Source organism: Capricornis sumatraensis, chromosome 14 (genome assembly GCF_032405125.1).
Source record: "Capricornis sumatraensis isolate serow.1 chromosome 14, serow.2, whole genome shotgun sequence".
In the NCBI taxonomy this organism is placed as follows: Eukaryota; Metazoa; Chordata; class Mammalia; order Artiodactyla; family Bovidae; genus Capricornis; species Capricornis sumatraensis.
This window is the reverse complement of record NC_091082.1, coordinates 79,328,053-79,341,526: the sequence shown is the minus strand read 5'-3', so window position 1 is coordinate 79,341,526 and position 13,474 is coordinate 79,328,053. Positions and strand designations below refer to the sequence as shown.

Sequence of the window (13,474 nt, the reverse complement as noted above, 5' to 3'; positions counted from 1 at the left end):
TATCAGTACCTTACGGTAAAGATAAAGGTGTACCTCTTACAATAGAAGGAAAAGTTGTTGAATTGTCAGAAATTATCCATTTCAGATTTTCCTATGATTTGGTAATAAAGTCATTGAAATTATTAATATGCCTTACAGTTTTTTGTGTACATTATAATAATAAAGAACTTTAGAAACACATGTGGTAAAATAGTGTTAAAAGTTGCATTTGAGGTACTCAGATACTTCTAACAGGTTAAAACATAAATAGTTCTCTACTGATTCTTGTCTGAGCACTTCTAGTTTTGTGTTATAATTGATAGTTTCATTCAAGTATTGACTTACAGGTTATTTTTCCTTTTAGCGTATTTTTCCCTACACTTGACAAATGAATAAATGTGAGTGACAGTCTTGATATGAGCCTACAGACTTGCTTTAGTAATTATAGCCACTCTCCTCAGCTCACTTTTTCCTAGATTCTACAGCAGATGTGGTATGTAAGAACATTTACTATTCTGAGGCCCTGATTTGAAAGAAAGAAATGAGCTCTGTTACTTGGGCACCCTGATTAAAAGCCCCAAACTGAATGTATCTTCAGTTGAAGTCATAGGCTTAAGACTTTAACCTGATTTGTGTTTAACTCTCTCAAGTGTGATGGAACATGAGTCCATTAAAACCAAAGGGGAATGATTTCTCTTCAAAGGCACTTGGCATGTTGTTCTGGCATAAACATAACATTGAGAAGTCCCTTGCTGATCTCCCTAATTTCACTCCCTTTCCGGATGAGTGGACAGTGGAAGATAAAGTCCTATTTGAACAAGCCTTTAGTTTTCATGGGAAGAGCTTTCACAGGATTCAGCAAATGGTATGGTAATTTTGCTTTTACTGTGGTTCGTACCTGAGTGATACCTAATTCTGTTTTTAAACACTTCCTAATTATTAAACACAAAAAAGTTTTCCAATCTAATTGTTAAAAATATTTTGAAATAGATATATTTGCATATAGTCTTATTTTCTACAACTACTCTTAATATGTGATCATTATGTTCCATTTCATTGTAATAAGTTAAGATTATGATAGTGAAAGTGAGGGGGCTTCCCTGGTAGCTCAGAGGTTAAAGCGTCTGCCTGCAGTGCAGGAGACCTGGGTTCGATCCCGGGGTTGGGAAGATCCAAGATTAATAGACTTACTAAATAAGTTTATCATTTCAGGAAAAATCATAATTTCAGTTTTATTAAATGTTTCATTTTTAACATGAGGATTTTATTTTCAAATTTATATTCTTTTGGATATGAACACTGTTGATAGTTAGAAATTCTGTATCATTTCAATGTTGTTCAGGGGCTGTTCCTTTTTTTTTGAAAGAAAAACTGATCTTTATTTCTAGTTCTTAAATTTTTTGTGTTTCTGGTCAAAATTGTATAACTCTGAAAAGTTGTTGCATTAAACTCTTTTAAGTTGAATTTTGGAAATTAGAAATGTTTGCAAATATATCTAAGTGTCTTCCATAATCAAAAACAACATTTTTCATTGGAACAGTGTGTCCTTGTTTGTCAATATATGACAAAGTAGTGCATGATCATTAGTCCTTTTAATATCCAAGTCTGTTTGCATTATTTATCATCTTAAAGCCTGGATTTAAAACAAAATGATATTGAATCGCTTTTCTTTAAAACATTATGCTAAGCAACAGAAGCCAAACATAAAAGGCCACATATTGTGTGATTCCACTTACGTGAAATATCCAGAATAGGCAAATCTGTAGAGACAGAATGTAGATTAGTAGTTGCCAGGGTCTGGGTTAAAGGGAGAATAGGAAGTGACTGTTAATAAGTTTAAGGTTTCTTCTTGAGGTTATGAAAATGTCTGAAATTAAATAGTGGTAGTTGCACAACTTAGTGGATAAGCTAAAAACCTCTGAATTGTGCACTTTAAATTGGTGAATTTTGTGATATATGAATTATAAATCAGTTTATAAAAATCCAGTTTACAGAGGGGGTGGAAAGAGCAGAGTAACTCTCTAAGAAAACAGATGTGGAATATTTCCATTTTGCTGTGGACTTCTGGGGCCATTCACATCATATTAGTTTGTGACATCCTTCTCTCCTTTCTCTGCTCAGAATAAATAGGAATATTTATTTACAAATATCAGTGACATAGGTATGGTGGGGTTCTATGACTGTAGCTGCACTTTTTAACTCTATAATTCATAAAGGTACCTGGGAAAATTTTGTTCGTCTGTGCTTTTGTTTGCTAAGTATCAAAGAATAATACCAGAGATATTATTCATTCTGTTAATCAGAGTTTGTGAAAAAACTTGCTGATATTAACATGATTTTTTTTTCAAGCTTCCAGATAAGACAATTGCTAGCCTTGTGAAATATTACTATTCCTGGAAAAAAACTCGATCTAGGACAAGCTTAATGGATCGCCAGGCTCGTAAACTAGCCAATAGACATAATCAGGGTGACAGGTAGGTTGGATGCCTTTATATAGTTACAGGTATTGCTTGTATTTCCTAAGGTAGAACAGTGATCACAACACATTGTAAATGCTTCTTATTCTTATATTCCTATTTCTGCTCTGACAAGAAGAACTGAGTGATCAGAAATTTTCATTGTAAGAACTTTCTTCAACTCTTTAAATGTTAATCATAGTCAGCAAACCTTTGTACTGAGTTATATTTGAATTGTATTTAATCACAAATGCTTCCCTTTAGTATTGACATATTCAGTACATATATTTAGACTATATTAAAAAAATATATTCTGGACTTCTGTGGTGGTCCAGTGGTTAAGTCTCTGTGCTTCCACTGCAGGAAGCGTGGTTTGATCCATGGTTGGGGAACTAAGATCCCACATGCCAAGCTGTGCAGTCGAAAAGTAAGGGGGAAAAAAAAGAAATATATTCTCTGGAAAATGGTCTTTCCACAGATACCTGAATAACTGAAGTCCACGTTATTATAGCTGTGTCTTTCTGATCGTATAAGAGAGTGTTTTGCTTTCTGGTTTTTGTCTGTCTTTATCCTCCAGTTGGAGAACTGAAATGATAAATATTACATCAAATTACTATATATGTTCTTTCTCCCAAATGATATTTCTTTCTAAATATCTTTCCTATTAAGTCACTGTTTTTTAGCTGGAAATGTTTGCTTAAATGATTCTATATACCTAAAAGGATAAATGTTTCTAAACACTAGAGGAATCTAAATTATGAAAACTTGTCTTCCTAAGGATAACTCCTGGGGAATATTTAGTAAAATTACTAGGTAGGTATATTGCAGTTTGATAAGAACACTGGAATAGAATAAAAAGTGAGTTAAATTTATTAATCTTTGTTTCTTTTCAGTGATGATGACGTGGAAGAAACACACCCAGTGGATGGAAACGATAGTGATTATGATCCCAAAAAAGAAGCCAAGAAAGAGGTAATGATGATCATTAGAGTCCTTGTAGCTGTTCTACAAATTCACTCCAAAAAAATGAGCAGTACTTCATATTAAGAAAAGCATTTTTATATAATGGATTAGAAGGTAGTAAATTTCAATGTTAATTGAAGTTTTTTGGAAAAGCAAAAACATCAAGAATTCCAATTAGCCAGTAGTTTAAGTAATTTGGGGATTATCTCATCCATTCGGAGGTATAAAAGCCCTCCCATGATGCCTGTTCTTTTAGTTTTTTTTTGGCCACTCTACACGACTTGTAGGATCTCAGTTCCCTGACCAGGGATTGGACCTGGGCCACAGCAGTGAGAACTGGGAACCCTAACCACTGAACCTCCAGGAAACGACCCACAACACCCGTTCTTTAATGCATAGAAAAGAAGTAAAATCACTCTTCGATGAGATAATATTAAGTATAGAATATTTTTTTGGAGAACGTTTAGTTTATTCCATTTTAGAACAAATTAGAAATTAGTACCAGGTATACTAACAGCAGTGAAAATTGAAAGCTGCCTCAAAGGAAGAGATGAAAGAATTCCCAACTAGAAATACAGTCATACTCCTCATTTAATGATAATGATGATGACTTCAAATCTTAAAAAGCTTTAAATTGATATACATGCTCATTTATTAAGGCAAGGAATTAAATAATTATAAAATATATATATACTAGATGTCAGTGGGTAAAGGTTTGTGATGTATAGACAACTTGTGAAAATAACATTGAAAATTGGAGACAGCAATGTGACTCCATCCAACTGAATGACTCGCATTCCTCCTCTTAAGGAACTCAACGCCATGGCCCGTTCTGGCACTTGTCATCTTTTGTCAGTGAAATTTGAAAAATTCTACTCAGCTTGATACTTCACTGATTTTCTTACTACTGCTAAAGGTTCTCAGATTCCCTGAATCCTTCACTTTTTCCCAAGCCTCCTTGTCTCCCTGAACCTTAGACCAAACGGCCATTTCCTTAAGTTGCTCTCTTCCTAGTGTCTGTAACTCCCCATTTCTCTCACTCTCTGCTATCCCTTCTCTAACCCTATAAACCCACAATGCTGGATAAATTGCTATTCTTGGTCTGGTGTTACAAGAGAAGATTACACAATCATGTACATTGTTGGTACTTGGAAAAAATAGTTTTCAATCTCATTGTAACCCTTAGCATCTCTCAATTTTTAACCTGTAATTTTAAGTTTTTTCCATTGGTAAAATTAAAATAATAGGTTGTTCTGACAATCAGCTAGGTAATATATATAAAAGCATCTTGAATAAGATTTATTGTGTAAGCAAGTATTTGAACAGTCATCCTTTTCTACACATCACCTGCCACCTCCCCTCTCCCCTGAAAAACTCCGCAGATAACTTCACTTTGTACTTCAAGAAGAAAATATCAAGCAGGAATGCCCTTAAATTCCAGCCGCTCCCCTAACCTCTGTGCTACCACACTACACTTTTTATCTGAGTATATTTACACTTAGGACATTATATTAAAATTACTGTTTTTTGCCCATTAAGCTGTGAACTCTTTGTAGTCAGGGCTTCCATAACCCTGGAACATCTGGTACCCACCCCCCCAGCACTTTATACAGTACTCATTTCCCACTTCCTTGCTGGTGCTTGATAGGATCAGACTTTTCAAATGTCACAAATGCAGTAATATGAAATTACTGAATGAACAGTCTGTGTTGCATGCCTCTCTTTGACAGTAAGAAAGGTCCCTCCCCTTGTTCTGTATAATTTCATTGCTAGTTTGATCCTACCTGTCCCTGCACATTGCCTTTAGGACCTTTTCCATCAGTTTCTTTGCCATACTTTCAGCCTTTTCACTGCAGCCCAGAAGTATGCTCCAGTCGTTTACAAGCATCACTATCTATCTTAGCATTACTTCACTCTTTGAGTTTGCTTCATTCAGCTCGCTGCCCCTTTACTTCTCTCAAACTGCTGACAGATTAGCAGTGACCTCCTTCCTAACTGCCACATCCAGCGACTGGTTACTCAGTGCATTCTCCTTGTGCTTCCTGTATTATTTCAAGTTATTGATCCCTCCCTTGTTCTGAAAATCTGGATTTGACTTTTATAACACCATTCTCTGATTCCCATCTACCTTTTTAACTAGTGTTATTTAGTTGCTCAGTTGTGCCCAGTTCTTTGCGACCGCAAGGACTGTAGCCCGCCAGGCTCCTCTGTCCATGGAATTCTCCAGGCCAGAAGACTGGAGAGTTTCCTTCTCCTGGGGATGATCTTGACCCAGAGATCAAACCTGTGTCTTTTGCATTGGCAGGCAGATTCTTTACTGCTGAGCGAGCGTGGAAGCCACTTTTAACCGTTGTGTCTCGGTTTTAGTGACTTCTTTTTCTCCTTCTCAATTACTCTGTTCATTGTGTGATTATTGTTTCTAATTTTCTCTCTCAACTGTAAATCTTATTCTTTTCTCTTTGGTCTTCTAGGTGACTGCCTTATTTTTAGCTTCCCATCTCTTCTCTGAATTACTGACATTTTCTATCTTATCTTAATTTACCTTGTCTCCAGATGTTGCACCACACCTTCCAAGACCATTCTCTACACTGTTGCTAAGACAACCTTTTAAAACCAAACTGCTGCTTGCAGTTCCTCCGTGGCTTTGTCCATAGGATAAAACACAACCTTTCTAGTTAGACATTCTCCACCCCCACTGTTATTTCACATTGCTAAGAGAGGCTCAGGTAAGTGTTTTAGTGCCCTGGCTCTTGCTCTTTGTTGGTCTGTTTTTCTAGCATTTTTCCCTTTCTCAAACAGGCCTGGCAAATTCCTCTTAACTCTGCAATATGTAGCTTGTCTATGAATTCCCCTTGCCTCATGTTGAATTGATTGCTTCCTTGTTTTTCTTTAAATCCATTGCAGTCCTCATTGAGCTGAGTGGTACTTGTGTACATCTAATCTCCCCTCACCTGCCTGCCTATCCTTGAGTGGTAAGCTCTTAAGGAGCAAGAAATGAGTCTCAACTTCAGGGCCTGGTACACAGTAGGCAGTCAATCAAATATGTTTTAACAGATAAGAATATACACTATAAACTCTTAATTGCTGTACAAATATGAGAGATTAGGGATTTGGGTTTAGTTACCTAGGAAATGTGTGTATGTAGAATACTGTTTTGTCCAACCATGCGAGGTGATACTTATACATTTGGTCTTTTGTTTGCCAATAATCTCATCCCATTAGCAAAAGACAGTGAGGGGAGTAAAATGTAAAAAGTGTTAAAAACATGCTGCAGGGTTGTGGTCCAGGGCTGGCACTGTGTGTCAGCAGTTTCATTCAGTTCTCTGCTCTTTCCCAGATGACAGGGGCACCAGGCAGGCAATGATGCTGTAACATTGCCTTTAACACACAGCTGCTTCTGCAAGTTAATGACGCGTTGTATGGAAAGGTTTTTATTTTTAGCTTTTAAAAATTATGAAACTATACATACCATAGACTGTACAATTTGAAGAATAGTAATAAACACCAGTGTGTCCATCACTGAGCTTAAGAAACAGAAGTCCTTTGTTTTCTTTATTGCACCCCACTCCTTTCTTTCCAGTGGGAACCTGGAAGGAAATCTTATGCATCCATTGTATGCATGTGCCACCACTTACCTACTCTAATTAGTGGACATTGTTTCTAGCTGCTTCTTATTATGAACAATAATGATAAGAGCATATCCTGGATCCGTACATATACAACGGCTCCTGTGCGATAGCAGTTCTCAGCAAGGTTTAGTATTACCTGCATAAGGGACATGTAAAAATTACGGAGGTGTTTCTGGTTGACGGACACTCTTAGCATATAGTGGGAAAGGGATGCCAGGTCTCCTGAAGTGCGCAGTGCAGATTATTCCACCAAAATGCCACCCGCAAGTTAGTGAGTAGTAATACCCTACAATTGTTTGGAGTGACATTACTCTATTTAGACTGTAGCCATGTTTAACTTATCCTGGGAGTGTGTGAACTAAACCGCTTCTGTCGTGTCTGATGCTTTGTGACCCTGTGAGCTGTAGCCCATTAGGCTCCTCTGTTCATGGGATTCTGCAGGCAGGAATACTGGAGTGGGTTCCATCCCCCTCCTCCAGGGGATCTTCCTGACCCTGGGATCGAACCTGCATCTCTTACATCTCCTACATTGGCAGGCGGGTTCTTTATCACTAGCATCACTCTATTTTAGACTATAACTGTGTTTAACTTTCCTAGATAATGGCAAATCATTTTCTACATTTGATGTACTTCTATTGGCTAGGAGAGTACTCATTACCCAACTTCCTTGCCAATACTTCAGGATTTCCCAGGTGGCTCAGAGGTGAAAAATCTGTGTGCCAATGCAGGAGACATAGGTTCAGTCCCTGGATCAAGAAGATCCCCTGGAGAAGGAAATGGCAACCCACTCCAGTATTCTTGGCTGGAGAATTTCAAGGACAAAGGAACCTGGTGGGCTGCACTCCATGGGGTTGCAAAGAATCAGACACGACTGAGCATGCAGCATTCACTGCCAGTACTTTATATGATAAGTCTTCCAAGATATTAGGAATCTGATAATCTGAAATAGTATCTTACTGTGTTCTCAGTTCATTCATCAGGTTACTAATGAGGCTGATTATTTTTCCATCTGTTTATTATATATTATTATGTCTTTTTTAAAGTACGTATTTGTGTTTTATCTGTTGGTTTGGTTTTGTCTTTTTCTTAAAGAGAATGTATGAATTTTTTTCTTACTGAATTCCTTGTATATTCTAGATACTAATTTTTTGGTTAAGTTTGTTGCAGAGATCTTTTAGCAGTTCTTGGTTTATCTTTTTTTACTCTCTTTACATGCTTTGATGAACAGCTATGTCATCAAAAGTACGTAAATATTCAAATTTCAATATTCTATATTTTTTCTGTAAATTTAAAAATTTTGCTTTTCACACGTATGTCCTTTATCTGTCAGTAATTAGGTTTGGTTTATGTTGCTGGATAAAGACCCATTTTGTTTTGTTTTGTTTTCTAATATGAAAATGAGTTCCTCTCTTTCAACTGGTCTGCCATATCAGCTGTATCATGGATGAGGTTTCTATATAAGTATGGCTCTCTAGGGGCTTCCCTGCTGGCTCGGATGGTAAAGATTCCACCTGCAGTGCAGGAGACCCGAGTTCAATCCCTGGGTCGGGAAGACCCCTTGGAGAAGGGAATGACAACCCACTCCAGTATTCTTGCCTGGAGAATCCCATGGACAGAGGAGCCTGGCGGGCTACTGTCTGTGGGGCTGCAGAGACTCAAGTTAACATTTGCACTCTCACTGGCTTTCCAGTCTGCTCCTCCTGTCAGTCGCACAGTATCTTAGCTAGTATAACTTTATAATAAACCTTGATAGCTGCTGGGATAACTCCCCTTACTTGGTAGTGCTTCTTAAGGCTTCCTTGGCTATTTTTGGATCTTTGTCTCAAACTTTAAAGTAGGAGAGCCCTACTTGATATTCCATTGAATATGTATATAAACTGGAGAGAAATGAAATCTGTTACCTGTTTATAGATTAGTTTGCATTTCCTATATAGAGGTTTATATTATCTGAAAATAATAGCAGTTTTATTTCTTTTCAATCCTTGTAATACTTTTTATTTCTGCTCTTACTGAACTGGTTAAAATCACCAGTATAATGTTGAAGAGAAGTTATAATAGCAAATATTTTTATCTTATTCCTGACTTCAGAGAGAATAATTTTAGGTTTCAGCATCAAGTAGGATGTTATTGAAGGTTTTGGACTTGCTCACCTGACTGTCAGCTAAAGTGAAAGTCTCTCAGTTGTGTCGGACTCTTTGCGACCCCGTGGACTATAGCCCACCAGGCTCTTCTGTCCATGGGATTCTCCAGGCAAGAATACTGGAGTGGGTTGCCATTTCCTTCTCCAGGGGATCTTTCTGACCCAGGGATAGAACCCAGGTCTCCCGCATTGCAGGAAGATGCTTTAACCTCTGAGCCACGCATTCCTCTATAACCTGGTGGTCCCCTAGTAATCTGGCTTCTTACCGTGGCTGGTTTCCTCCAAAGTAATCATCCCCAAAGCAGAGAGAGAAGGTACCTAGCCATTTCTGGCCTAGCCTTGCAAGTTACTCAGTGTCACACGTGTTACATTCTGTTGGTTATAAGTGAGCTACTGAACTTGGTCCAGAATCAAAGAGAATGGGATAGAGAGTCTCTCTTCCCAGTGGTTGGAATGTTGAGGAATTTGAGGATATGTTTTAAAACCTCCAAATCTAGAATGTTAAGTTTTCATGAATGTTTTTCCATGTGTGCTTGAGAGTAATATATACTTTTAATTATTGGTTATAGGGTTTTTTTAATGTGTCTTAATTGAAGCTAGTCAGTTAATATGATTGAAATCAGTATTCTGTTACTGCTTGCCTACTTGCTAGTATTGGTTTTGTAGGTGTTTATGTGCTTTTCTGATGGATTATTGAGAAATAACTGTATTTTGAAGCTATTACTTATTAGATGGGTAGTAACTGTTTTGTTGAATTTGAAACTTTTATCTTCTACTTTTAAAGATTATTTGTCTGGTATAGCTCTGTCTGCTTCCTGAGGAATCTGTATGCAGGTTAAGAAGCAACAGTTAGAACTGGATGTGGAGCAATGGACTGGTTCCAAATTGGGAAAGGAGTATGTCTAGGCTGTATATTGTCACCCTGCTTATTTAACTTATATGCAGAGTACATCATGTGAAATGCTGGGCTGGATGAAGCTCAAGCTGGAATCAAGATTGCCGGGAGAAATATCAATAACTTCAGATATGCAGATGACACCACCCTTACGGCAGAAGGCGACAAAGAACTAAAGAGCCTCTTGATGAAAGTGAAAGAGAGCGTAAAGCTGGCTTAAAACTCAGCATTCAAAAAATGAAAATCTTTGCATCTGGTTCCATCACTTAATGGCAAATAGATGAGAAAACAATGGAAACAGTGCCAGACTTTATTTTCTTGGGTTCCAGAATCATTGCAGATGGTGATCGTGATTGCAGCTGTGAAATTAAAAGACACTTGCTCCTTGGAAGAAAAGTTATGACAAACCTAGGTGGTGGTTTAGTAACAAGTTGTGACCAACCTAGACCACATATTAAAAAGCAGAGACATTACTTTGCCAACAAAGGTCCATCTAGTCAAGGCTATGGTTTTTCCAGTGGTCATGTATAGATGTGAGAGTTGGACTGTGAAGAAAGCTGAGCGCCGAAGAATTGATGCTTTTGAACTGTGGTGTTGGAGAAGACTCTTGAGAGTCCCTTGGACTGCAAGGAGATACAACCAGTCCATTCTGAAGGAGATCAGTCCTGGGATTTCTTTGGAGGGAATGATGCTGAAGCTGAAACTCCAGTACTTTGGCCACCTCATGGGAAGAGTTGACTCATTGAAAAAGACTCTTAATGCTGGGAGGGATTGGGGGCAGGAGGAGAAGGGGATGACAGAGGATGAGATGGCTGGATGACATCACTGACTCGATGGACATGAGTTTGAGCAAGCTCCAGGAGTAGTTGGTGATGGACAGGGAAGCCTGGCCTGTTGCAGTCCATAGGGTTGCAAAGAATTGGACATGACTGAGCAACTGAACTGAACTGATAGCTTTGTCATCTTTCTTCTGTTGTGTTTGACTGGTATATCGTTATTCCTTACTTTCAACATTTCTGTGTCCTCATATTTTAAGTATATATGTCTTATAGGAACAGATATGTGGTATTTTTTATTTTATCTAGAGAATTTAGCCCCTTTATACCAGTTATGATTGATATTTGTATTTTTATAATTTCTTATTTTTATCTTCTATTTGACTTTCTTTTTGGATCAAGAATTCTTCTCGTTTGATTTTTTTTTATTTTATTCTCTACTAGTTTGGAATGTTTCTATATTTCTGTTCTTATTGTATACTCTGGAAGTTTTATCTTGCGTATTTAACTTTTAAAGTCTAATTTTGGTGCTTTTAATGAGCTTCTGGTTAATTTAAGTCCATTAAGATGCTTTGACTTCAGCCACTACCTTGTTTTATATGCTATTTTTTTCCAGTTTTAGTTACATCTTATTTTTTAATATATCACATTAGACATATAGTCAGTGTTAGATTTACTAAACTAACAAGAAATTTACCCAATTTTTAATACTTAAAACACTTAATTTTGCTTACCTTTCATTCTTGAATCTTAGAACTTTCTTTGAAAATAATTTTTCTTTTTTCCTAAGTGTATCTTTTACAGATTAATTTAATGAGAGTCTATTGATTATTAACACAGTCAGTTTTGGAATGTCCAAAATGCCTATTTCTTAAACCCTTAGTTTTGCTGGGGTTAGACTCTTAGGTTGACCGATATTATTTGAAGATATTATTCTGCTGCTTTCTGATTTCTATCATTACTTTAGAGAAGTCTGCTGTCAGGCAGTCTGCTCTCATTCCTTTCGAGGTAAATTTTTTTTTTTTTTGGAGATAATTTAAAAAAATTTTTTGATTGCTTTACAATATTGTGTTGGTTTCTGCCATACATCAACATGAATCAGCCATAGGTATACATATGTCTCCTCCCCCTTGGACCTCCGTCCCACCTCCTACCCTTCTAGGTTGTCACAGAGCACCTGATTTGAGCTCCTTGCGTCATACAGCAAATTTTCTCTGGCTGGCTGTTTTACATATGGTAATTTATATGTTTCCATGCTGCTCTCTCAATTCGTCCCACCCTCTCCTTCCCCCACTGTGTCCACAAGTCTGTTCTCTCTGTCTACATCTCCACTGCTGCCCTGCAAATAAGCTCATCGGTACCATCTTTCTAGATTTTATATATATGTGTGTATGCTAACTGCTGCTGCTAAGTCACTTCAGTCATGTCCAACTCTGTGCAACCCCATAGATGGCAGCCCACCAGGTTCCCCCATCCCTGGGATTCTCCAGGCAAGAACACTGGAGTGGGTTGCCATTTCCTTCTCCAACACATGAAAGTGAAAAGTGAAAGTCAAGTCGCCCAGTCGTGTCCGGCTCTTAGCGACCCCATGGACTGCAGCCTATCAGGCTCCTCCGTCCATGGGATTTTCCAGGCAAGAGTACTGGAGCGGGGTGCCATTGCCTTCTCCATATATATATATATATACACATATATATACATGTTAATGAATGATATTTGTTTTTATTTTTCTGACTTACTTCACTGTATAACAGGCTTTAGGTTCATCTGCCTCATTAGGGCTGACTCAAATGGTGGTTTTTTTTTTTACGGCTGAGTAATATTCCATTGTAGGTATATACCACGGCTTCTTTACCCATTCATCTGTCGATGGACATCTGAATTGCTTCCTAGCTATTTTCAATAGTGCTGCAACATCTCTTCTCAGTTATGGTTTTCTTAGGTTGCATGCCGATTAGTGGGATTGTTGGGTCATATGGTAGTTCTGTTCCTGGTTTTTTAAGGAATCTCCATAATGTGATGTCAGTTTACATTCCTACCAACAGTGCAGGAGGGTGGTCTTCTCCACACCCTTCTTTGGAGGTAATTTAACTTTTCTCTTTGTCTGCTTTTATGATCTCTTCTTTGTCTTTAGTGTTCCATAGTTTATTTTGAAGTATATGGCTATGGATTTTTTTTTTTTTGAAACTTGCTTTGGATTCCTTTGTACTTTCTAAATCCTATCTTAAGTTCTGTAAAATTCTCATTTGTTGAATCTTTGAATCTAGTCTCCTTCATCCTTTCTATGCTTTCTTTTGAGAATTCTTTTAGAAATGTAATGGACTTTTCACATGTCTCAAGCACTCATGTATTCCATGTCTTTCCATACTTCCATGCTACATTTTGGGCATTTTTCTCATAGGTGCATTCAGAGTCACTAATTTTCTTTTGAGCTCTGTCTAGTCTGCTGAGTAACCCATCCATTGAATTTCTAATCTGATTTATAATATTTTTTATTTCCAGATGTTCTTTTTGTTTTTTTTGCCTGCCCGCTTGGTCAGTTTTGATGGACTCATTTCTTATAAGAATATTGCATATTTTCAATTCTTTCTTTCTTTGTACATGTATAGCATCTTTATTGTATTCTCTTTATCCAG

At 37.4% G+C, this 13,474-nt stretch overlaps 1 protein-coding gene across 3 annotated transcripts in view; it reads left to right on the top strand.

Moving 5' to 3' along the window:
- The window catches only part of RCOR3 (REST corepressor 3), a 52,580-nt gene that overhangs the window by 13,457 nt on the left and 25,649 nt on the right, over positions 1-13,474 (top strand). For all 3 annotated transcript variants that reach the window (XM_068985605.1, XM_068985606.1, XM_068985607.1), the window contains exons 5-7: positions 683-844; positions 2,329-2,453; positions 3,329-3,407. In XM_068985605.1, coding sequence (XP_068841706.1) covers positions 683-844; positions 2,329-2,453; positions 3,329-3,407 — 366 coding nt within the window. The remainder of the gene's footprint in view (positions 1-682; positions 845-2,328; positions 2,454-3,328; positions 3,408-13,474) is intronic.